Raw genomic sequence first — 26,118 nt, 5'->3', positions numbered from 1 at the left:
ATCACGCCCACGTATCATAGGATCAGGAAGTAGAGAAAATAGACCAGCAAGCTGCTAGAGCTACGGTGACGCGATCAAACCGATTTCGAGGGTGCTCGAGGGTAAAGTGGATGGTGTTGGACTCAAAGTCGCCAGCATTGTGCCCGTGGATTGGCAGTGGGAGGACGCTACCGGCTGCATCAACGGCGGACGAGAGGGGTTGGAGAAGGTTCATTATCCCTCTGCATCGCCTGAATTTTTGCCGCAAGCACGGAATTCCTAGCACCATCTGACACTCTCCCCTCCGAGGCCTGCATGATTGAAAATTACCATGGCCTCTTCTGTCTCGCCATGATGTAGCAGTCCATGTCATTTTAGTGGTTGTCCTGAGGGCAGCCCATGACTCCGCAGGGCCCGGGCAGGCAGACCTCGCGCCTTGTCCAACCTCTCACCACGAATGGCGAGGGGCGGGAGAGATATCATCAAGGTCGTGCCACGACCAATGTTGGACACCTAAGAAACCACGACCATGACTCCAGGGCAGGCTGGGTCAATGTACTCTCCACTCAAGCACCTAGGAGGAGTCAGCGAGTGGGAAACAAGACCAGAGGAAGATGTTGCTTAGAAGGCACCGACAACAACATACATTTATGCCCAGGAGGCCCATGCCCTTAGTAGAAGCCACCAAGCCTCATCGGCGAGACATGGCAACTCTGGCTGTCCCTATGGGTACTCAACATTCAACTCGACAATGTTTCCAAGGAGGGAATGATGTCGTGGTACCACTGTTGCCTGGCCCAACCAACCGAGCCTAGGGTTTACCCCATTTCTCGAGGAGGGCATGAATAGTGCCATGATAACGCCTCCAAGGAGGAGAAGCCAGTCACATGCATCGTTGTTGTCTGCATCAACCAATGCTAAGTTGGGATTTCTCGTTGTCACATGTCCGTCAATCCTCAAAGATCGAAGCAAATCGAAGAGTGAAAACAAGTCGCCGGCTTGGACTACCGCCGCGAAGAAGAGAGCCACATTTGATGGCTTTCGCTTCACTGGCCTGCAACCTCCGCTGCCAAGATCTATCGGAGGCAATAATAGAGCCACAAGATTGCCATTCTCACACCATGCCAATGCAGTCTACGCTTGCACTCTACCGCACCAAACAAAAGGCCATGTGATCTAAATCATAGGCTCACTGGGGAGAGAACCCTACCACATCTATCCGCCGCATGAGGCTTCGCCCAATGTCTGGCGATGGTGAAGAGAAGGGAGAGGGAAGGGAGGTTGGTGGCGGCAGAAGGCTTAGGTCGCTCTACATTGTTATAAGTATAAACGTGATTAGCTAGAGATAAGGAGAAAGAGATAGACTTAGTTTAAACACACAATATCTTGCCTTGTACTCCAAGCCTCTTCTACCTTGTACTCTATATATACCCCTATGAGGGTCAGATCAATACAACACATAATTCTAGGGTTTTATAATTTCCACATGGTATTAGAGCGGTTAATCTCACGACGTCGATCCTAGGTCACATCCACCACTTCCGCAGCGCGCCGCCCCCGGGGAGATCAATCTCCTCTCCTCGGGGGCGCGGCACCCGATTCAATTAAGGATTGGATCGGTTCTATAGATTAGATCATTCTCTAGTTTAGATCAATTCCATAGATTAGGTCAACTTCAGTTTTCAAAATTACAGTAGATTGATTTTTTCTTAGCCACCAGATAAATCACAGGACCCTCGACTTCCGGTGAAAATCACTGCGTACGGTGGCACCGACGATACAGCGAGAGCTACGCAGCTGCTCCGAGTCGTAGATCCAACCTGATCCCTGCCGGCGGTTACGCACCGCCATCAAGCCAGCTTCTTTGCGCGCACGTACATGGCAGCAGCGGAGGTCTTCCGAACAAGCCGGCTTCTCCAACAAATCCTGGGCTCAGGCGGCGGCGCGGTTCCTCAAAAACGAGCCAGCCACCAGCGCACACTCGGCGACCTCCCGGGCAGTACGCGGAGCGTCCACGGCGGGCGTCTCCGAACGAGCTGGTAAACTGGAGATCCAGCGAGGCAACACAGGTCCGCCTCCATCCGTGCGTACAAGCAGCAGCTGTACGGAGTTTGGTGTAGCTCCGTACGGACATGCATCCATGCGTGCATACCCTATGCACACGGCAACACAAGCTAGGTTCTTCAGGTTCCGTGTCATCTCGAGACCACATGGACCAGGCGACCAACATGACGCACCAGTGCCTCGATCAAGGGAGGGTCTTGCACGCGGCTGATATGTCTCCATCGTATCTACTTTTTCAAACACTTTTGCCCTTGTTTTGGACTCTAACTTGCATGATTTGAATGGAACTAACCCGGACTGACGCTTTTTTCAGTAGAATTGCCATGATGTTATTTTTGTGCAGAAATAAAAGTTCTCAGAATGACTTGAAACTTCACGGAAAATATTTTTGGAATTTATAAAAAATACTGGCGAAAGAATCAAGGCCAGGGGGCCCACACCCTGTCCACGAGGGTGGGGGCGGGCCTACCCCCCTGGGCGCGCCCCCTACCTCGTGGGCCCCCTGGTGCTCCACCGACCTCAACTCTAACTCTATATATTCACGTCCGGGGAGAAAAAAATCAAAGAGAAGGATTCATCGCGTTTTACGATACGGAGCCGCCGCCAAGCCCTAAACTCTCTCGGGAGGGCTGATCTGGAGTCCGTTCGGGGCTCCGGAGAGGGGAATCCGTCGCCGTCATCATCATCAACCTGCCTCCATCACCAATTTCATGATGATCACCGCCGTGCATGAGTAATTCCATCGTAGGCTTGCTGGACGGTGATGGGTTGGATGAGATTTATCATGTAATCGAGTTAGTTTTGTTAGGGTTTGATCCCTAGTATCCATTATGTTCTGAGATTGATGTTGCTATGACTTTGCTATGCTTAATGCTTGTCACTAGGGCTCGAGTGCCATGATTTCAGATCTGACTATTATGTTTTCATGAATATATGTGAGTTCTTGATCCTATCTTGCAAGTCATTAGTCACCTACTATGTGTTATGATCCGGCAACTCCGAAGTGACAATAATCGGGACCACTCCCGATGATGACCATAGTTTGAGGAGTTCATGTATTCACTAAGTGTTAATGCTTTGGTCCGGTACTCTATTAAAAGGAGGCCTTAATATCCCTTAGTTTCCAATAGGACCCCTCTGCCACGGGAGGGTAGGACAAAAGATGTTATGCAAGTTCTTTTCCATAAGCACGTATGACTATATTCGGAATACATGCCTACATTACATTGATGAACTGGAGTTAGTTCTGTGTCACCCTATGTTATAACTGTTGCATGAATAATCGCATCCGACATAATTATCCATCACTGATCCAATGCCTATGAGCTTTTCACATATTAATCTTTGCTTAGTTACTTTTCCGTTGCCACTGTTACAATTACTACAAAGCTGCTACTGTTACCTTTGCCACCGTTACCGTTACTTCCATACTACTTTGCTACTAATTACTTTGCTGCAGATATTAAGTTATCCAGGTGTGGTTGAATTGACAACTCAACTGCTAATACTTGAGAATATTCTTTGGCTCCCCTTGTGTCAAATCAATAAATTTGGGTTGAATACTCTACCCTCAAAAACTGTTGCGATCCCCTATACTTGTGGGTTATCAATACTATTTTCTGGCGCCGTTGCCGGGGAGCATAGCTCTATTCTTTGAGTCACTTGGGATTTATATCTGCTGGTCACTATGAGGAACTTGAAAGACGAGAAAACCAAGATTTATCCCTCAACTACGAGGGGAGGTAAGGAACTTCCATCTAGCTATGCACTTGATTCACCTTCTGTTCTGAGTAAGCTTGCGACACCTAAACCTGCTTCTGCTATTTGTTCTGATATGTCGCATGTTATTGATGATGCCACTTCTGCTATGCATGATACTTATGATGGAACTACTTCTATGCTTGATAATACTGTGCCTCTAGGTGAATTTCTTGATGAACAACTTGCTAGGGCTAGAGAGAATGAAATTATTGAACTGATAATATTGATGAAAGTGATGATGAAGATTCTCCCCCTAGATATGAATTGCATGTTGTGCCTGAGGGTTATGTTATGGATAAAGAAACTGCTAGAGATTTTCTTGCTTGCAATGATAGATATGATCTTAAGAAATTATTAGCTAAGCTGAAAGAAAAATCTTTGAATGCTAGAATGAAATATGACCCTCCTTTTACTTCACCTATCTGTATTACTGATAAGGATTATGATTTCTCTGTCGATCCTGAGATAATTACTTTGGTTGAATCTGATCCTTTTTATGGCTATGAATCTGAAACTGTTGTGGCACATCTTACTAAATTAAATGATATAGCCACCCTATTCACTAATGATGAGAAAACTCGCTACTACTATATCCTTAAATTATTTCCGTTCCCGAAGATCTGACAGAGGTTGACTTGCTGGCTGGGTGATGCTAAAACATGGTTTAATTCTCTTGATTCTGGTTGTGTGCGTAGTCCCCAGGATATGATTTATTACTTCTCTGCTAAATATTTCCCCGCTCATAAGAAACAAGTTGCCTTAAGGGAAATATATAATTTCGTGCAAATTGAAGAAGAGAGTCTCCCACAAGCTTGGGGGAGGCTTCTCCAATTACTTAATGCTTTGCCTGATCATCCTCTAAAAAAATGAAATACTTGATATCTTTTATAATGGACTAACCGATGCTTCCAGAGACCACCTGGATAGTTGTGCTGGTTGTGTTTTCAGGGAAAGAACAGTTGATCAAGCTGAATTGCTATTGAATAATATGTTGACTAATGAAAATCATTGGACACTTCCTGAACCAACTCCTAAGCCAACTCCGAAGAAAAGGGGTATTCTATTTCTCAGTTCTAAAGATATGCAAGAGGCAAAGAAATCCATGAAAGAAAAAGGTATTAAAGCTGATGATGTTAAGAATTTACCTCCTATTGAAGAAATACATGGTCTTAATTTGCCACCTATTGAAGAAATACATGGTCTTGATAACCCGACACAAGTAGTAAAGGTAAATTCTCTCTATAGATTTGATGAAGGTGATATTCCTCGTTATAAGTCTGCTAGCCAATGCTTAGATGAGTTTGATAATTTTATTGTTAAACAAGAAAACTTCAACGCTTATGTTGGTAGACAATTGAAACGTAATGGTTATATGATTGAACACTTGAGTGATTATATGTCTAGTGTTAAGGGTGAACTTAAACTTATTAGTAAACATGCTTCTATGGTTACCACTCAAGTAGAACAAGTGCTTAAAGCTCAAAATGATTTGCTCAATGAATTAAAAAATAAGAAAAATGATAATGCTGTTAGAGTTATGACTAGAGGGGGTAAAATGACTCAGGAACCTTTGTATCCTGAGGGCCACCCTAAGAGAATTGAGCAAGATTCTCAGAGAATTAATGTTGATGCACCTAGTCCTTCTAAGAAGAAGAAAAAGAAAAATGATAGGACTTTGCATGCTTCTAGTGAACCTGTTGTTGACACACCTGAGAATCCCAATGATATTTCTATTTCTGATGCTGAAACACAATCTGGTGATGAACATGAATCTAGTGATAATGTTAATGATGATGTTCATGTTGATGCTCAACCTAGCAATAAGAATGATGTAGAGATTGAACCTGCTGTTGATCTTGATAACCCACAATCAAAGAATCAACGTTATGATATGAAATACTTCATTGCTAGGAAGCACGGTAAAGAAAGAGAACCATGGGTTCAGAAACCCATGCCCTTTCCTCCCAAACCATCCATGAAAAAGGACGATGAGGATTTTGAGCGCTTTGCTGAAATGATTAGACCTATCTTTTTGTGTATGCGTTTGACTGATATGCTTAAAATGAATCATTATGCTAAGTATATGAAAGATATTGTTACAAATAAAAGAAAGATACCGGAAGCTGAAATTTCCACCATGCTTGCTAATTATACTTTTAAAGGTGGAATACCTAAGAAACTAGGAGATCCAGGGGTACCAACTATACCATGCTCCATTAAAAGAAACTATGTTAGAACTGCTTTATGTGATCTTGGAGCCGGTTTAGTGTTATGCCTCTCTCTTTATATCGTAGACTTGATTTGAATAAGTTGACACCTACTGAAATATCTTTGCAAGTGGCCGATAAATTGATTGCTATACCTGTCGGTATTTGTGAGGATGTGCCTGTTGTGGTTGCAAACGTTACTATCTTAACGGACTTTGTTATTCTTGAGATTCCCGAGGACGATAGTATGTTGATTGTCCTTGGTAGACCCTTTTTGAATACTACAAGGGCTGTTATTGATTGCAACAAAGGCAATGTCACTTTTCATGTCAATGGTAATGAGCATACGATACACTTTCCGAGGAAACAACCTCAAGTCCACAGTATCAACTCTATTGGAAAAATTCCAACTATTACTATTGGAGGTTTTGAATTTCCTCTTCCTACTGTCAAGAAGAAATATGATATTCTTATTGTTGGGGACGTGCATATCCCCGTTGAGGTAACCTAGTGCTATTCGAAAATTCTCCGGTTCCATGCGATTCGGAATGAGTTTGTTAACAAGACTTGATCAACCTTGTTAGTAGATTCCTTTTGATGAGCATGAGATGGATGAAGTTAGAAAGCACAACTCTCTGTACCCTCCCTTTACTTTCTGTTATTTAGATTAAATAAAACAAAAATAGTATTTTCTGTCTGTTTTCTGAATTATCCTTGCAATAAAAAATGCCTAGCTAGGGGCGTTAAACGATAGCGCTTGTTGGGAGGCAACCCAATTTTATTTTTGTTCTTTGCTTTTGTTCCTGTTTAGTGATAAATAAATCATCTAGCCTCTGGTTAGATGTGGTTTTATGTTTTAATTAGTGTTTGTGCCAAGTAGGACCTATAGGATCTTCTTGGGTGATAATTATTTGATCTTGCTGAAAAAGACAGAAACTTTCTGCTCAAGAAAACAATTGTTAAAAATCACCAGAAAGTGATAAAATACTGATTACAATTGCAGTAGATTGATAAATAAATTATCTAGGACGTCCTATTTTGGCAGATTTTTCTGAGTTACATAAGTTTGCGTTTGATACAGATTACTACAAACTGTTCTGTTTTGACAGATTCTGTTTTTCGTGTGTTGTTTGCTTATTTTGAGGAATCTATGGCTAGTACCGGAGGGTATGAACCATAGAGAAGTTGGAATACAGTAGGTTTAACACCAATATAAATAAAGAATGAGTTCATTACAGTACCTTAAAGTGCTGGTTTATTTTCTTATACTAACAGAGCTCATAAGATTTTCTGTTGAAGTTTTGTGTTGTGAAGTTTTCAAGTTTTTGGGTAAAGATTTGATGGATTTTGGAATAAGGAGTGGCAAGCGCCTAAGCTTGGGGATGCCCAAGGAACCCCAAGGTAAAATTCAAGGACAACCAAAAGCCTAAGCTTGGAGGAGTACGTATTTCTCACCGACATTACATTCATGTTCACACACTCATTCTAGTTGTCGATGCTCATACTTTTTCATTGTACTATCCATGCTAGTTTATTTTCCTTTTTATGTTTTCTTCTTGTGTGTTTGAAAAACCTTAAGAAAAACAAAAAAATTAGTTGTAGCTTTTAGCTAGTTTACTTTCCATGTTGGTAGTAGTAATAATTAAAAGAAAACCCAAAAAGATTTCTTGTTCCTCTTTTGTTTGTTGGGAGCTTCCCCGTGTAAATAGTTTTATTTATTTTCTTTGGGGGTCGAGAGGAGAAGACCATAATGAAATTGTTGAAGTGGCTCTTATATGCATTATTGTTGATTTAACCAACAGCCCATATTACCTTGTCTTCTCCTTTGAATTAAATGCTCGCAGATTCCAGCTTAGTCCAAAGCACGTGCACTATTATTATTATCCACACCGTTCGGTCATGCAAGTGAAAGGCAATAATGACGATATATGATGGACTGATTGCAATGAGAGAAGCTGGTATTAACTCGACCTCTCTTGTTTTTTTAAATATGATTAGTTCATCGTTCCTGATTCAGCCTATTATGAATGAGCATGTTTGCAATGACAATTAGAGATTATAGTTGCTTATGCCATGCTTAATTAGCTAGGAGTTTATAATGGTTTACCTTGAGTGCCAACATGCTATTAAAATGGTTGTGATGTGGTATGATAGGGTGGTATCCTCCTTTGAACGATTCGAGTGGCTTGACTTGACACATGTTCATGCATGTAGTTGAAACAAAATCAACATAGCCTCCACGATATTTATGTTCATGGTGGATTATATCCTACTCACGCTTGCACTCAATGTTTATTAATTTTGATGCATGTTCATGACTGTTGTCGCTCTCTAGTTGCTCGCTTCCCAGTCTTTTTCTAGCCTTCACTTGTACTAAGCGGGAATACTGCTTGTGCATCCACTTCCATAAACCCCAAAGTTATTCCATATGAGTCCACCATACCTTCCTATATGCGGTATCTACCTGCCGTTCTAAGTAAATTTGTATGTGCCAAACTCTAAACCTTCAAATGAAATTCTGTTTTGTATGCTCGAATAGCTCATGTATCAACTAGGGTTGTCTGTATCTTCCATGCTAGGCGGGTTATTCTCAAGAGGAGTGGACTCCGCTCCTCACTCACGAGAAAATGTCTGGTCACCGGGATGCCCAGTCCCATGCTCAAATCAAATCAAAATAATTGCAAACAAAACTCCCCCAAGATTGTTGTTAGTTGGAGCCACCCGTTGTTTCGGGCAAGCCATGGATTGATGCTTGTTAGTTGTGCGGGAGTATAAACTTTACCATTCTGCTTGGGAACCGCCTATAATGTGTGTAGCATGGAAGATATCGAGATCTCTCGGTTGTTATGTTGACAATGAAAGTATGCCACTCAAAATATTATCTATCTCTATTTCAAAAATCGAGCTCTGGCACCTCTACAAATCCCTGCTTCCCTCTGCGAAGGGCCTATCTATTTACTTTTATGTTGAGTCATCATCCTCTTATTAAAAGCACCAGTTGGAGAGCATTGCTGTCATTTGCATGCATTACTATTAATTTATATTGAGTATGACTATGATTGGATCTCTTTTACCATGAATTACAATGTCTAGTCAGTCCTTGATCTTCAGAGGTGCTCTGCATTTATGTTTTGCGGTCTCAGAAAGGGCTAGCGAGATACCATCTTGTTATGTCATATTATGATTGTTTTGAGTAAGTGTTGTCATCCGAGATTTGCTATTATTGCTCGTTAGTTGATTATGCCATTGATATGAGTAAACATGAGACCTAAATGTTATTGTGAATATGGTTAGTTCATAATCTTTGTTGAAAACTTGAATGCTGGCTTTACATATTTGCAACAACAAGAGCAAACAGAGTTTGTAAAAGTTTTTCTTTATCACTTTCAGTTTATCAACTGAATTGCTTGAGGACAAGCAAAGGTTTAAGCTTGGGGGAGTTGATACGTCTCCATCGTATCTACTTTTCCAAACACTTTTGCCCCACTTTTGGACTCTAACTTGCATGATTTGAATGGAACTAACCCAGACTGACGCTGTTTTCAGCAGAATTGCCATGGTGTTATTTTTGTGCAGAAATAAAAGTTTTCGGAATGACCTGAAACTTCACGGAGAATATTTTTGGAATTTATAAAAAATACTGGCGAAAGAATCAAGGCAAGGGGGCCCACACCCTGTCCACGAGGGTGGGGGCGCGCCCCCTGCCTCATGGGCCCCCTGGTGCTCCACCAACCTCAACTCCAACTCTATATATTCACGTTCGGGGAGAAAAATCAGAGAGAAGGATTCATCGCGTTTTACGATACGGAGCCGCCGCGAAGCCCTAAACTCTCTCGGGAGGGCTGATCTGGAGTCCGTTCGGGACTCCGGAGAGGGGAATCCGTCGCCGTCGTCATCATCAACCTGCCTCCATCACCAATTTCATGATGCTCACCGCCGTGCGTGAGTAATTCCATCATAGGCTTGCTGGACGGTGATGGGTTGGATGAGATTTATCTTGTAATCAAGTTAGTTTTGTTAGGGTTTGATCCCTAGTATCCATTATGTTCTGAGATTGATGTTGCTATGACTTTGCTATGCTTAATGCTTGTCACTAGGGCCCGAGTGCCATGATTTCATATCTGACTATTATGTTTTCATGAATATATGTGAGTTCTTGATCCTATCTTGCAAGTCATTAGTCACCTACTATGTGTTATGATCCGGCAACCCCGAAGTGACAATAATCGGGACCACTCCCGATGATGACCATAGTTTGAGGAGTTCATGTATTCACTAAGTGTTAATGCTTTGGTCCGGTACTCTATTAAAAGGAGGCCTTAATATCCCTTAGTTTCCAATAGGACCCCGCTGCCACGGGATGGTAGGACAAAAGATGTCATGCAAGTTCTTTTCCATAAGCACGTATGACTATATTCGGAATACATGCCTACATTACATTGATGAACTGGAGCTAGTTCTGTGTCACCCTATGTTATAATTGTTGCATGAATAATCGCATCCGACATAATTATCCATCACTGATCCAATGCCTACGAGCTTTTCACATATTAATCTTTGCTTAGTTACTTTTCCGTTGCCATTGTTACAATTACTACAAAGCTGCTACTGTTACCTTTGCCACCGTTACCGTTACTTCCATACTACTTTGCTACTAAATACTTTGCTGCAGATATTAAGTTATCCAGGTGTGGTTGAATTGACAACTCAACTGCTAATACTTGAGAATATTCTTTGGCTCCCCTTGTGTCGAATCAATAAATTTGGGTTGAATACTCTACCCTCGAAAACTGTTGCGATCCCCTATACTTGTGGGTTATCAGCGGCATCGACACCTTCACCGCACATCGACACCTTCATCAAGCCGGCTTGCAGCGCGGGACATCGGGAGGGCCCGCAGGCCTTCGACTTTGAGGCACACGCACGGACAAGATCTTCACCAAGCCGTTCCATCCACCTCCTGCGCCTCGCACGCCGTCCACCCTTGAGCCACCGATCTGCATCTTCACCGAGCGATCTGCACCTACACCTTTACATCAGGCCGAACATCAACATCAAGCTATACGACTACGCCAGGCTACAAGCCAATATACTTCATGGAGCACGTCTATGAGAAGCGATCTCAACATGCACCATCCACACGCCAGGCCGTTATGGAACAAGATGCAATCTTCATCGACTTCTTCGGGCGCGACATGGCATCGATACTTGGTCGCCGCGAGGGACGCCTTCAAGCGATACATTATCGTCGACATGCCGCTGCGACGCCATCACCGACACTTCATCGCCAAGGTCTTCATCAATGTGGTCACCATCATCTTCGTCAACACAACGCCTCCGCCTCGTCCACAAGAAGGACACCTAGCGTCCTCTGACGGGTTTTTCTGCAAGACGCGACCTCGACGACGGCATTGACCGCGTCACGACGACGGCATCGACCGCGTCATCCACGACGGCACGACTGCATCAACACGCCGTCACTGTGACCCTACACGGTCACACGGTTCTGGCAAAACCGATGTGTGCTTGATGGGCTTCCTCTGGTCTTGGCAAAACCGGCGGACTCGTCGCCGCCGGCACCCTCTGACATCCGCAAGGTGCACCGTCCACGTCTGCAGCTCCGTCATTCGCTTTTTTTTGTGCCTCCTGCTTTGTGCGGCTTCATCGTCCACAACGACCACACCATCAACCACGACTACCTCGACCACGGCTATATCACCATGACCAGCTACCTCGACATTAATGCCTAAGTCTACAACAACTCATCGGCAACAACTCCAGTCAACAGCGTCCGCCTCGTCACTTGCGTCCACGACACTCCCGCTGTGACTGCGGGAGGGAATACAGGAGAAGAAAGGGAAGGCACCAGAAGGGGACGCAGTCACCGCCCTAGGTGCTGACCCATCAGAGACGCGGTTGATGATGGAGTAGCGGAGAAGACGACGGAAGCACAAGACTTCAAATTCAGTCGTAATCGTCCGCTTCACTCCCGTTATGACTGAGGGGGAATGTTATAAGTATAAGCGTGATTAGCTAGAGATAAGGAGAAAGAGATAGACTTAGTTTAAACGCACAATATCTTGCCTTGTACTCCAAGCCTCTTCAACCTTGTACTCTATATATACCCCTACGAGAGTCAGATCAATACAACACATAATTCTAGGGTTTCATAATTTCCACATACATATCGGTCGGGCGAGTAGAACAGGCGTTCATGCAAAAATAATTGTGTAAATTAACCGTTCTTTTTGTTTTTTCTTGCTATGGCTTCGTCTGACGTCTTCCTCCGACGATGTGAAGAGAAGGGAGAGGGAAGGGAGGATGATGGCGGTAGAAGGCTGAACTCGCTCTGCATATCGTCCAGGCGAGCAGAACCGACATTCATACAAAAATAAACGTGTAATTTAACCTTTCCTTTTTGTTTTTTTCTTGCTATTGCTTCGCCTGATGTCTTCCTCCGGTGATGTGAAGAGAAGGTAGAGGGAAGGGAGGCTGGTGGCATCGGAAGGCTGATGTCGCTCTACAAATCGCTTGGGCGAGCACAATAAATGAAGGCCTTATTTGCAAATGTGCAGAGGGGTGTGGGTATCTTTTTGCAAAATTGCCATAATTTCCTTCCTATCCGCCAGATAGTACCTTTCTTTTGTTTCTTTCTTGCTACGTTTGCTCTTAATATGGTCACCTAACTCGCTACTTGTGCTATATCGGGAAGGATCATGGTATACATGTTGATATTTTTTGTTTATGACATGCTTAAAGTTCTGTGAACCGCTGATAATCTTTAGGGATGTTCTATCCAACTGGTTGGTGCACGTATGATGTTACTGGAACTTATTACTTGCCGTGAGTAGGTGTTAAGCAATGCTTGCTTGTTAGCGTATGTCCAATGATGCTTGATAATAGGCTTGTAAGGATTTTGTTTGCCCCTTTTGGTTCTATCTATGGCCTATGGTATCTCCTTTTTCCCCTTTCGAGCTAACATGTACAGTAGTATTCTTGGCTATCCTACTCGTTATTAGATTATTATTTTTGGGTTGAACTTGTACATCTGAAGTGGCATGAGACCACATTATACCGATGCCATCACATATTCACATGCTCGTTATTTATACACAAGTTTTAAACAATAAGTGTCGCCTGATGCAAAATATTCCGTTGTTCGCAAGTTGCCTAATACTTTTCAAACCATTTTGTGTCTGTTAATTTGTAGGAACAATGTCATGCTATCTAATTTGATGTTGTAATAGACAATAAATGTGATATGCATGTTCACGCTAACCTTGGCCTACCAATTCAACTTTTTAGCTTCTGCCTAAAGTGACACTCCATTCCAATGAGTTACGCACTACTAATATATAGAACAAAATCTCTAAACCTATTGAGTAGTAACAGGTACTAAAAATATAGTGTATCAACAACATGCGGAAACACGCAGGACACGTACCTTCCCGACCGCCCGATTGCCTAGCGATCCACAAAGTTGTTGGATTCTGCACGAGGGCACGCCAAATTTTAAGTTTTAGTTTCCGAAACTTGCGTTTTTGTCGTTCGATCGTATCAAATTTCAGCAGTTGAAACTTAAAGAAGATTTAAAAACTCATCAAAATATATTTATAATGAATCTTATTTGAAAGCCCTCGTCACAAGAAACACGTTATTACATCAGAAGTGGTATGAGACCACATTATACTTCTACCATCGCATGTTCATATGCTCGTTATTTATACACAAGTTTCAAATAATATGTGTCCCCTGATGCAAAATATTTCGTTGTTCGCAAGTTGCCTAATACTTTTCAAACCTAAACTGATTTTGTGTGACAGTTAATTTGTAGGAACGTTGACGTGCTATCTAATTTGATGTTGTAGTAGACAGTAAATGTGATATGCATGTTCACGCTAACCGTGGCCTACTAATTCAACTTATTAGCTTCTACCTAAAGTGACATTTCATTCTAATGAGTTACACGCTACTAACATATACTCCCTCCGCTCCTAAATATAAGCCCTTTTAGATATTCCAATATGGACTATATACGGAGCAAAACGAATGAATATACACTCTAAAATATGTTTATATACATTCGTATGTAGTCTGTATTGAAATCTCTAAAGGCCTTATATTTAGAAACGGGGGAGTAGAAAAAAAATTCTAACCTATTGATCAATACCAGTACTAAATATATAGTATATCAACAAGATGCGGAAACTCAAAGGGGCACACGTCTGCCAGCCGTGCCCGGCCGCCCGATTGCCTCGCGATCCGCAAAGTTGTTGGATTCCGCACGCACACCAAGTTTTTTTAGTTTCTAAAACTTGTGATTTTATAGTTCGATCATACCAAGTTTCAACGATTGAAGCTTAAAGAAGTTTTAAAAACTCGTCAAAACATGTCCCATGTCCATGCGTGCTCTAGAGGAGCATCTCCGCGTGCCGACGGTGTTGCGCCTATGAGCCAATGCGAGAGGGCAGGGAGACCTTCTTCGGAGGCGGAGGCGGTTGGCGTGACCATGGTGTGTGTGACCTCGTGGACTTGACGACTAATGGGTTTCCTCTAGCGGCAAGCCACCTTCCTTGGTCTCTCTCCTCTTTGGCACCATCGCGGCATAGGTGAATGGCATCGGTGTTCTTCTGCGCCTGTGCATTTCAATTAGCTGGCTCCCGAGTGTCTTGTATCTTCCGCTGTTTTGTAAGGGTTTTATTCTTAATGCCGGGCCTCGGCCTTTTATCTAAAAAAGAATAATGGATCTTATTTGACAGCCCGTGTCACAAGAGACACGGATACAGAGTGTATGTGCTTGTATGTGAGCATCTGCAATTGTACTGTGTTAAAAACACGAATATGGAAACAAAACTTAATTTGGACTTTTGGTTAAAAGATATAAAAGATTGAAAATCAAAAGAAAAAAAAGGGGTTGGTGGCCCGCCCCTGCGTGCCACAAATCCCCTCCAACAACATGCATGCATGTCTTAAACTATAATGCAAGCACCTCTGGCACCAAGTGCTTGCAATTCACACATAACATATATGCATGCACCTCGGTCCACTGTCGCTGGCGAGCAAGGTCCAAAGAGATCCATTGATGAGGCTAACAAGGTGGTTGAGAGAAAGATGCATGCTACTGATATAGGAGTATTTGTTATATCAGCCTATCGGTTGGAAATATGTAAAAAGAAGAAGCAAAAACATATAACATTCCAACTATAGATATGTCACCAAATGAGCCTGGGGCTGGTGTTGACATTTTTTTTTACCTTCCAATTCTTGTATACTTGATGTTATTGTTTTATAGACATGGTATGACCTCAATAAGTCACTTGGATTTTCCTTAAAGGTCATTCTTTTGCTATTTGTGCGATGTCCATTGATTTTGGTGGCATATTCCGCTCGAAATTTTGGTACCACATCCTCCATCCCACATGTGGCCATCAACATGTTCATGTCTTTCCCCTTCTTTTTTTTAAAGAACCAAAAAAACTGGTCATGTCTTCACTCACTTGGGGGCTCAAAACGTGCTTGCCAGCGAGAGACAAGGGAGCCAGGAAGACTCTGGGCCATGCATAGGGGTGTAGACAAGTACTGTACTCATGATCATACGATTCCTATGGCCATGGCTCCAGTTCATCGTATCTCCCCGGATCTATAAAGAGATCCTTGGTACTACTCTCATTTATCAGTTTTCTGTGCCCAGAAATGGCCGAGCTTGATCAGCCACAGACATGCAATCTGCATAAACAAAACAAATTACAAGCCCTTACATAGTTGGGGAAACTTTCAGAGAGTACTAGTGTGCTTTGCGTACCAGTATATGTAGTCGGTTCTGCACAGTAATGTCTCCTCTCTTTTTGTGTTGGACAGCAAAGTGTACTCGAAGGTACAATTCCTTAGTAATTAAGGATGGTGACAAGCTCTAAAGCTCTCCAAAAGAGTGGTGGGCCCTTGATTTATTAGTCCACAGTTGGTCACTGCCTCACCGGTGAGATTTCCCTGTTGAGACCCACATATCAGCACAATCATGTATGCCCTTGCTTGATTGCCTCACTGGATTGTCTAGAAAATAATATAAATTGTAATTGCCTCACTGGGTTATGTTTTATCAGCAGACACCTAGCTGCACACAAGAATTATATTGCAAGACATTCATAGCTAGCTGCTTCATTTCTACTCTACGGTCCATGGAAGGCACCAGTAATGTACAGTACAAGATCATTTTATGATCACAACCAGATAAGAGAAAACTGGCTCTACTGACTGGTGAAGCTGACTAGGGAATCTCCAATGACTAGTGTTCAATGATACCATCCAAAGGGGGTTAAAAGAAAACAAGTAGCACATGTATTGATGTATATGATGAACGTACCTGGTCATCAGAGAGACTGGGAGCATCTCGTGCATGAACCAATGCCAGAACGCACCACACTATCAGTTCCTGCTGACATGATCGGGAATAGTGCTGCTGCGAGCACAGTAGTACGAGCTCGCCGATAAATACTAGCATGGCCTTTTGTTTTGAGCGATGATCACAAGATTGATGAGAACCCCAGCATTTTTGAGGCGCAGACCCACCTGCTGCTGCCTCTCTGAAAAGCTCGGCATGGCACATGGTGGGTGAGCTCCTCGATGACAGCAGAACAGGAGTGATTATTTCATTTGCCAAACAACATCCACCCATTAAATATTGTCGCCATACGCCAGAGCTCAGAATCTGTCATACTTAATCGCCATCACCTCTCTCCCTCCCTCTCTCGCCTCCCTCTGTCTCGGTCTCTCTGTCTGTTCCTCTCTCCCCTGCCTCTCCATCTCTCTCTGAAGCAGACACTCAAACGCACACAGAGCGGGGGCTACTGAGCTGCTATCAGTTTTGACTGGATTTGAGCTCCCTTGACCAAAAGATCCCAGGTATGGTGCATATGCTTTGTTTTGCCAGTTGAAGCAGCAGCCCCATGGTTATGTTGTCTCCAACCTCCGAGTCCTCTTGACTGATCTGTTAGCTGCAGGAACTTCTATGGAGGTGGCAGCTATGGCGGACTCTACTGCCAAGGTTCAAAATGCTGAAACAACCAGAACATACTTGCATATGCTGATGTAGAATTGCAGTCACTGGTTTGTAGTTGGGCGCTGTCATCTTTGATAGTGACACGGCCATAGACTGCCTTGGAGGGAAAGAGCTAGTTGAGGAATTGAGGTATTGCAAAGTTTCCTCTCTTCCAATGCTTGGAAACCTTCTTTGACACTTGAATCACTCTGCAAGAATAAGCAATGTATTCTTTCTTTTGCCTTGCTTCATGATGATGGTCTCTGTTTCATCTAACCTAGGAAATGTAGTAGTTGGCGGCTCTGAAGTAGAACTGACCTTTTCCTTGAAAAGCGATAGAGACCTGGGAACTCCAGCAAGGATTTAAGCAATGTATGGGCTCCTCCGCTGAAGGCAACTACTCCCTTTGCTCTTGCACACTCTAGGCGTTTGACGCAGTATGGAAGTGCAGGTATGAACTACCAATGTCTCGTTCATATGGTCTACAGATGTGGTGTCTTGAAATTTCTCCGCATCATTCTTTTCGCATGCTTCTCGAGTCTAACTGCAACAAAATACTTGGTCAGAAAAATGATTAGAAAATAATACAAGAGGCCTTGGATGTCAGCTACATGTGGTAGACTCGGCATGCTGAAACCGTCTGGTTTGAATTGCATCTGACTTTGACACAGCGTCACTCTGTTTTCTTTTCTATAAAATTTGAGAATCTCATTCCAAATGGCAGGCAGTGTCACCAGCAAAGAATGAAACAGGAGCAGCAGGATAGCCATCATCAATCCTGGTTCTTGGTGATAACTTGCTAGGCAACATACATGGATGGGCAGTCAGGGAAAACCATGCAGAGTCTACCGGATACATTGTCATCCCTCAAGGGGTTCAACAAGTACCTCACACCCGGTTGGATTGAATCAGTGTCCCACATCCTCAAGGAGTTGACACCAACCAAACCACATAAAGTAATGGAAGAGGATACTCAAAATGTATTTGAGTGTCATGACACAGAATTAGACATTAAAGTTGCGAAGATTCAAGGTATGTACTTCTAGTTCTTGACCTCAAAACCTCCAGGCATTCCTGAAACTATTATTGCTCTTCTTTTATCATATGACAGATGAAATGGTTTCACTGGGTGCCCAACTAAAGCAGAAAACACTGCAGAAGAGAGAGTCACTAAATAACTATTTGGACTTGAAAGGTGGAACTTTTGTCGAATTTACTACTCCCAGGAATTTAATTGTGCTTGGTTAGTATACTTCAAGAAAGAAAAATGGGTTTGCTTATCTGTTAATTATCGTGCCTTATTCCCCAGGAAGTATAAGGGTGTTCTGTCGTATGAGGCCTTTCAACCATGAAGAAAGTTACAGCTCCAGAACCATGTTCACCCTTGATGAGAGTAATGTTTTCTTAAAAGTTGCTGAAACCAAGACAAAGCAATACAAGTTCGATAAGGTTTTCGACCCATGCTCAACACAAGGTATTTCATGAGATTTTTAATAGGAGCCATCTTTTCTTGATTGTTTGAATTCAAGTCTACTGAAGATAGTTTGCTTCTCCAGGTGATGTATTTTCTGAAGTCGAACCAATGATAAAATCAGCTATAGATGGCTACAACGTTTGCATATTTGCCTATGGTCAGACAGGTAGTGGAAAAACTTTTACAATGGTAAGATGTACTTCATCCACCACTTTCTCTCCCTCTTTCCGCACACAAAAATAAACAAAAAGTTCACAGTTCAAACACCCCAGACAGACTGAAAGGCTAATGTTTACTTACAATTCATTACCATATGAATTAGGAAGGCAAGCCTAAAGATTTGGGTGTCATACCACGCGGGATTCAAGTACTGTTTGATCGAGCTTCAGAGAGCAACAGCAGATTTCAGCTCACTTTCAGCATGCTCGAGATATATATGGGAAACCTACGAGATCTACTAGTTCCAGGAAGCAAGACCAATGGGTTAAAGAATGTTCCGAGGTAATATCCTAAACTTGATAGAAGGAGAATGGACTGCTTTCAAATAACAGGGTTTCTTTTACAGTATGGTTTATTACCAGAATAGCTAAAGATACATATTACTAAATATCAAGATATGCTGGTTTTGAACTTCCACTTGTAACAAATAGAAGACAATGAAAGTTGGAGCCAGCTCCTGAATCCTGACTGTGATGTAGTAACAGCAATGCACAAGTAACAACTGTCAGTTGGGTGCCTGTTGCCTAATTATGTTAAATCCATATAACTGAAATGTATTATAGTTATTGTTTGATATTTTAAGGAGGTGTTGGACACCATTCCAATCATGTTGGATGCCATTTCTGGATAAGTTGTACCCTTGTTTCCAATATAATGACACGAGAGCTTGCTCTGTTGAGTTGTCAATATTATGCAAAATTTTGGGTAGCATGTCTTTGCATAGGTATGAGGCTGTCAGGTATCGACTGGGGCACTATGCTTTCCAGATCAAACCCGAATGCCTGTGTAGGTTCTTGGCTCAAATATTAAAAGGGCCTCATGTAAATATATGAACTTAAGAAGATATATCTCATGTCAATGTGGTTTGTTTAGATCAATTAATATTGTCATGTGAGTGCTTACTTGTTTTGTTCCTATCCTACCCTGCATAATGGTGTAACAGAGCCAACATATGAACGTTATCATGATTTCTTGAACACTGTAAAAACCATAAATATATAGTCAATCAAGAAATATGTGTGGAGAATCCAACTTTTACTTTTTTATGGCATTATTAAGGATCAAAATGATAGAGAGCCATTGGGGATCAAAATGAAAGAGTCATTTCCTAGGAAATAGAATCATTTTATTTAGGGAAGAGAAAGAGAATCGTACATCATCTACATGAATTGTTTGGGTAGTTCCTATGTTTTCCGATAGTGCAGGTTAACTAATTTCTGTATATCTTCACACCTTGTCAGTTTCTTTCTTTTTATGTAGAAAATTATTTAATGCATCTCTGCATACAGCCTCTCTATTAAAACGGATCCTGATGGTGGCATTGAGATTGAAAATCTAGTGGCAGTTACCGTGAATAATTTTCAAGAAGTGAAAAGATTATATGGTCTGGGGACCCGTCTTAGATCAACAGCTTCCACTATGGCTAATTCTACATCAAGTAGATCTCACTGGTAACGTATTTATTTATTTTATTCTTGGTAAAAAAAGTATTTGTTTATTTTATTGAAGAAAGCATGCCTTCTTTCATAACAATTGAGAAGACATTAACCATGGTTGCACCTGGCTAAAAGAGGTCCTGAATCAGAAGTGGAGAACGAATGCTCACTAAACCCTGCTATGCTTGTGTAAAGAGAAATGATTGATGTTAGAAACAGAACAGGACGGATGGATTGCTAACCTGAAGCTTATATTTTTTTGTATTCATTTATGCAACAGTTTGATTCGCATTTCATTGACCTCCTTTGATGCACCTGAGAGGAAAAAAGCAAGAAACAAAATATGGATGATTGATCTAGGTGGAAGTGAGAGACTTGTAAAGACCAAAGCAACTGGTAAAAGGCTGAAGGAAGGCAAAGCCATAAATTTGTCATTGTCAGCCCTAGGGGATGTGATTGATGCACTACAGACCAAAAAACCTCATGTACCTTACAGGTATGTGAAATTCACCATGCTCATGTTTGACAGTTGGCACAAATGATTGTTGTTTTACCATTAAAGTTGAAGACAGTGATACCTTCCACTTCTTCGATTTTGCAGGAATAGTAAGCTTACACAAGTCCTGAGAGATTCTCTAGGTAAACAGAGCCTCACTGAATGTTCTGAAGGAAGTTTTTAACTTTCTTGTTTTATAAACCTAGATTTCATGTAGCTTACCATGCTGTATCATGTTCACAGGATGCGAGTCCAAAACATTGATGCTTGTCCATATTAGACCAAATGAGAATGATTTGTGCGAGACCGTTTGTACCTTGGGTTTTGCAACAAGAGTGAGAAGTATCCGTCTAGAAAGTGAAGAATCGCCAGTAAGTTTTTGCAATTATCACTAACATGAATATACATCCAAGAAAAAGATAATGGTATTCATCATTTCTATGAGCCTATGGATCAAATATTGCTTGGTTTAGTCAATTCAGAGCTAATGCCAAAACATTTCGATTGATAAAATGACAACTCAGCCGATATGAGGCTCAATTAGATCTGCCAAATTAGTGAACATTCCAAAAATTAACACAATGGTATGCATTCATGCACACACCATGAGTAAACCAACAAACTTAGATATGGCTTTAAGTTTTTATCTACTTGATAACACTCTTGCTACAAGATAAATAATATTTTGATATCAATCAGGAGGTAAAAACAAGGAAGGAAGATTTCTTAAAGGAGTTAGAACAGACGGTCAGTAATTTGGAACAAGAATGTGACAATATTAGAAGAGAAATTAAGAAGCTCGAGGATACGGTGGAACATTTGAGAGGGCCTCAAACATCTGCTAGCACAAATTTTGCAACTTCACATCCATCCACTCAGGAACTGAAGATTGACATGTCAAAGAATGTAAGAAGTCTGAAGAATCACAGAGAAGTTCCGCGTGGGTTACCAAGGTTCATGAAGCCAACTGCTGCTAGCCAGCACAGGATAGGTTTAAACAACAATGTTCCCAGTATTAACAGGATGAAACCACCAATGCCACCAAAGAGAAGGCCTTCTTCCGTCTATGCAGAATCTGTAAGATTTCCAGTAAATGCCGTTACTTGGCAGTCAGAATGCAGTTCTGAGTGCAGTATCTCCATGACAAGTGACATGAATTGGACACCGAGCATACTAGATGGGACTGAATGTAGCCAAGATGCATCGGAGTACGAGATCAAACAGGTGATTTTCTCAGAACATGAGAAACCATCACAGGGTCAAGTCATTTCCTTCAAAGAATGGCAACTTACAGAATCAGAGAATATGCAGAACAAAACTGAAGAAAGGAGTATTATAGACATTGATAATTGGATCCACCAACAAATACTTCAAAGTGCTGGCACATGTCAAAGCAAAAGGGTTCTAACTGTTCCCCATGTAACTGAAGAAGAAACTTTCAATATTCCTTCACCAATTAAGATTGAAGGGACTAAAGGTTGTAAGCAAGCACAGGACGAAAAAAGTGAACTAACCCTACAACCCCCACCACTCGATGCAAAGGATATAAAGCGACCCAAGGCAGTTAATCATTTCGCCACAGCAGAATTATGCAGTCCTCCATCAAGAGAACATTGCAGCACCAACGAGACAAAGAAACATATGAATGAAAATCTTGCATATCAGGGGAGATCCAGAAGATCTCTTCAAGAAAACCTGGATGGTTGCATGCTAAAGCTGCCAGAATCTGAACTCAATACATATCCTGAAATCAGGCCCCAGGAAGAGGAACACAGCATAGGTAATGTTGTCTACCATTGGAGAATGTGCTTTGGGAATGATTTATTTGGCGACAAAAGGGCATTATACATCTAGTGATATCTGGATCGGTTGATGTTATATCTTATAAACTTGGAATCAACGTAGGAGAATGGCTTGGCATAAACAAAATTAGAGTATGCATATACAGAAGTAGATTATTTAGAAAACAAAAGTGGGCAAAAAGATCAAAATTCCAGTTACTTAACGCTTTCATATGCATTAACATAAACAAACTTTGCTGTATTCACATCTATTCAAGTGATTACAAACACCTGCAGATGGTTTAAATTAAATTATGTGTGGTCTAGAACTGTTTTCTCCCTCATACCCACCATCTTCATTTAGAATGATAAGGCAGATTGAGGAAACACAGCGAAACCTGCAGATGGTAATATGGTTCTTATAGTACTTTTACTGCAAAAGTACTCGAGCGCAGCGAAGGCAAAATAAATCAAAGAAGATCATCACTAAGACAAACTTGAAAAAAAACTCATAGACCACGTGTGGTTTAATGTAACTGCTGCTAGATAGTGGACTGTTGAAAAAACCTATGGCAAAGTTGTAAGCTTCACTGTTCACTGTTCAAACAAATAACTGAGCTACAGAGTCACCATCCCAGAGTGAAACTAGAATAAGCCTTCTGGAGCTTGAGTTATGGACAATAATAAAAAGAAATTCAAACTAACACGAGACTTTATGATTGCTATCTACGGATGCTGATTAGACTTTCCTGTGAAGGAAGAACAGTGAATTCAGCAAAATCAAGTCCTGAGAGGATAATTCCATGGAGGGAGTAGTTTATACATAATAACTAAGGAAACAACGATGGGATGCAGTTAGGTTATACTACAAAAACTAACTGTGTTGTTGTCGCCTTAACAGAAGTAATGATGTAAATCTTTGTGATGTTACCATATTATTATATAACATAAAGTGCACAATTAGCATAAATATAGTACTATTTATTAATTTTAGTGGCCTAAATTTCCACTTCTGCACTCCTTTCAATGTACATATAGTCCCTACAGAGGCTATATGTTTACTTATTTTATTGTTTTGCACAGGAAAACTGAAAAAGTTCTTTCAAGCTCTCCAAACAGCATGGGGCTGTGTTCGTCTAGGATTAGGCATTGTCAACCTTGGATTAGAGCACGAGTTCTTTCAAAGCTTGATACTTTGAAGTAACTGTAATGTCGTCATTTTAAGAGGTAGTACTCACTTTTGAGAGTACACTACTTCAGGAAATGTACTGCCGGTTTGACATAGCGGCAGGTGAATTGCTGATCTGATGCTGCATTGCTGCAACAGTTGGTTTGATGCCAGATGGATTGTTCTAGGAATATAGTGGAAGTTGTAAAAAAGTGTATGAGTGAACAAACTATGAACGAGAAATTTGACATATCCTGAAACAGCAACTGTTAAAGTGTGTACAGATGAAACTGCACTATATTAATTCAGAGGTCGTATTTAGCTAGCTGATTTAATTACATGTCAAAGTAATGCATGTCATAAGGCCAGAACAGTAACTTAAGATACTATGCTACACATTCTTAGCTAAAATTCAAAGCCATGGGAAACAACTGATCACTTAATAGCAGGTAAGGGGCTCCTGTCAGTTAATAGATGGCACCCTTACCCTTACCTGTAGCCAAAGCTCAAAGGCTCGGTTAGTTCGCATAATGAGAACAAATCTCTCATATAACAAGCCAATGGTTACACCATCAAGGATCAGCTATCTGAATATTGACCTTCCGTACACACACACCGATATACTCTTCGAAGAATGCTCTTACGGTCTTACCCTTCTTCAATATCATGCGGTGCTTCAGGGAGCACGGCGACATAACCAATGGATTTCATGTCACCGGTGATCTCACACAATAATTTACGTATCTTATGTAAGCAAGGATGAGATCCATCTCTGGAAGTGAACTCATGAACCACACCATCAACTTCAATAGAACTTGCCCCTGGTACATTTCTTAAGCCCCCGTCTCTCATTGCCTTCCGAAGTTTGCTCACTTCATCCCACCTCTCCTGCTCTGCATAAATGTTTGACAGGAGAATATAGTTCCCACTGTTGTGAGGCTCAAGCTCAATTAGATGCAACAGGGCTTGTTCCCCAAGCTCAGCATCACCATGGGTCCGAGCAGCAGCAAGAAGAGCTCCCCATATTGCTGCATTTGCCTTGAAAGGCATGTCCTTAACTAAGTCTTGAGCTTCCATCAAACAACCAGCACGGCCAAGTAAATCGACCATGCATCCATAATGTTCAACTCGTGGCTTAATCCTGTACTGCGATACCATGATTTGGAAATACCAGCGGCCCAAATCAGTCAGTCCAATGTGGCTACACGCTGACAGGATGGCAAGAAAAGTAATGTCATTTGGTGCCACATTCTCCCTTTCCATCCGGCGGAACATATCAACAGCTTCCAAACCAAGGCCATGCAAAGCAAATCCAGCGATCAACGTCGTCCAAGTCACAATGCTCTTCTGCCCCATACCCTCAAAAACCTCCACCGCCTTGGCAACACACCCGCATTTGAGGTACATGTCAATTATGGCGTTCATCAGCGGTATATGCCAGCATAACCCCCGCTTCACCACGAACCTGTGCACCCATTCCCCCAAATCAACCGCTCCGAGATCCCCACAAGCCGACAGCACCGACAGCATTGCTATCCCATCAGGCTCGATGCCCTCCTCCACCTGCATCCTCCGGAACACCTCGACCGCCTCTGCTGGCCGTTTCATCTGCGCATATGCTCCGATCAAGGTCGTCCACGACACGACGTTCCTCTGTGGCATAGCATCGAACAGCTCACGCGCACGGTCCAGGTTCCCGGACTTGGCATACCCCGAGATGGTGACGTTCCAGCAAAAGATGTCCTTGTGGACCGTTTCATCGAACACACTGCGTGCGGAGGCTACGCAGGCACAGGAGAAGTAGGCCTGGATGAGGCTGGCCGAGACGTGCGCGTCGGAGGCGAGCCCGGCACGGACGACAATGCAGTGGAGCTGCGGGCCGAGAGTGCCACGCAGGTGGGGAATCCGGGCGGCAGCGTTGAGGGACACGGAGGGGTGTGTTCGGCGGAGGAGCGCGAGGGCGTGGGGGCGGAGAGGGAGGCGGAGAGAGGCGAGGAGGAGCGCCGAGAGGAGTCGCGCGTTGCGGTGGCCGCCGCGGGGGAGGAGGAAGGCGTGGGCCTGCAGGAGCTGGCGCGGGGAGTCCAGTCGGTTGAGGAGGGAGAACGCGCGGTGGAGCGCTAGGGGCAGAGGCGGCAGCGGCGGCATGCGGAGAGCTTGCGGCGCGGTGGTGACTGCCGGACAGTGGCCGGACTTCGTGCATTCGTGACGCGGGGTACCGTGTTTTGAACAGGCCTGGAGACCAAACCAACCGGGCCGGAGTTTAGTATTTGGGACTTTGGGCCCGGTATCCTCTCCAAATACACATAGGCCGGCGAAACGAAATCAGAGCACTATCATTTTCACTAATTTCCGCTCTCCCTCAATTACGACAAATGGCACGCTGCATGTGCATCACTTGTCATAACCGGGCAGTTTTTCTTTTTTCGTAGATCCGTTTATTCAAAATATTTATCTATTAAATCGTGTGTCCAAATCTTAAACTGTTTTCACCGTTGGAT

The 26,118-nt window shown here is 42.6% G+C and overlaps 2 protein-coding genes and 1 long non-coding RNA gene across 6 annotated transcripts; 1 reads left to right on the top strand and 2 right to left on the bottom strand.

Moving 5' to 3' along the window:
* Positions 1 to 15,016: 15,016 nt before the first annotated feature.
* LOC123078076 (uncharacterized) lies at positions 15,017 to 16,504 on the bottom strand. The gene is made up of 3 exons (XR_006437054.1): positions 16,372 to 16,504; positions 15,814 to 15,998; positions 15,017 to 15,737 (listed from the first exon to the last, which is right to left on the bottom strand). It is a non-coding gene; the product is annotated as an uncharacterized lncRNA (long non-coding RNA).
* Positions 16,505 to 16,856: 352 nt separating this feature from the next.
* Positions 16,857 to 23,941, top strand: LOC123078073 (kinesin-like protein KIN-14B). Of its 4 annotated transcripts, none has more exons than XM_044500464.1 (15): positions 16,857 to 16,910; positions 17,009 to 17,196; positions 17,380 to 17,497; positions 17,613 to 17,689; positions 17,771 to 18,078; positions 18,158 to 18,241; positions 18,356 to 18,520; positions 18,603 to 18,709; positions 18,843 to 19,021; positions 20,029 to 20,190; positions 20,456 to 20,671; positions 20,777 to 20,814; positions 20,915 to 21,042; positions 21,371 to 22,451; positions 23,536 to 23,941. In XM_044500464.1, exons 5-15 carry the CDS (start codon positions 17,859 to 17,861, stop codon positions 23,649 to 23,651), a joined length of 2,496 nt encoding a protein of 831 aa, XP_044356399.1. In that variant the 5' UTR covers positions 16,857 to 16,910; positions 17,009 to 17,196; positions 17,380 to 17,497; positions 17,613 to 17,689; positions 17,771 to 17,858; the 3' UTR covers positions 23,652 to 23,941. The 4 variants fall into 4 exon arrangements, with proteins under 4 accessions (XP_044356399.1, XP_044356397.1, XP_044356400.1 ...); XM_044500465.1 differs by having other exon boundaries at positions 16,872 to 16,910; positions 17,386 to 17,497; XM_044500462.1 differs by lacking the exon at positions 17,613 to 17,689.
* Positions 23,942 to 24,041: 100 nt separating this feature from the next.
* Positions 24,042 to 25,848, bottom strand: LOC123078075 (pentatricopeptide repeat-containing protein At5g56310). The gene has a single exon (XM_044500466.1). The coding sequence runs from the start codon at positions 25,763 to 25,765 to the stop codon at positions 24,269 to 24,271; it is 1,497 nt and encodes a 498-aa protein (XP_044356401.1). The 5' UTR covers positions 25,766 to 25,848; the 3' UTR covers positions 24,042 to 24,268.
* Positions 25,849 to 26,118: the final 270 nt, after the last annotated feature.

The sequence above is a fragment of the Triticum aestivum genome, chromosome 3D, assembly GCF_018294505.1.
Source record: "Triticum aestivum cultivar Chinese Spring chromosome 3D, IWGSC CS RefSeq v2.1, whole genome shotgun sequence".
Taxonomy (NCBI): domain Eukaryota; kingdom Viridiplantae; phylum Streptophyta; class Magnoliopsida; order Poales; family Poaceae; genus Triticum; species Triticum aestivum.
Note: the sequence above shows the minus strand (reverse complement) of the source record. Positions and strands in the feature narration are given on the sequence as shown.

Excerpts from the sequence above, each read along its gene's own strand:
- LOC123078075 (XM_044500466.1), bottom strand. The coding sequence starts at position 25,765 with ATGCCGCCGCTGCCGCCTCTGCCCCTAGCGCTCCACCGCGCGTTCTCC.
- LOC123078073 (XM_044500462.1), top strand. The coding sequence starts at position 17,859 with ATGGATGGGCAGTCAGGGAAAACCATGCAGAGTCTACCGGATACATTG. Across the intron at positions 20,191-20,455 it reads ACATCAAGTAGATCTCACTG|TTTGATTCGCATTTCATTGA; the intron begins GTAACGTATTTA and ends TTTATGCAACAG. Across the intron at positions 21,043-21,370 it reads TAGAAAGTGAAGAATCGCCA|GAGGTAAAAACAAGGAAGGA; the intron begins GTAAGTTTTTGC and ends GATATCAATCAG.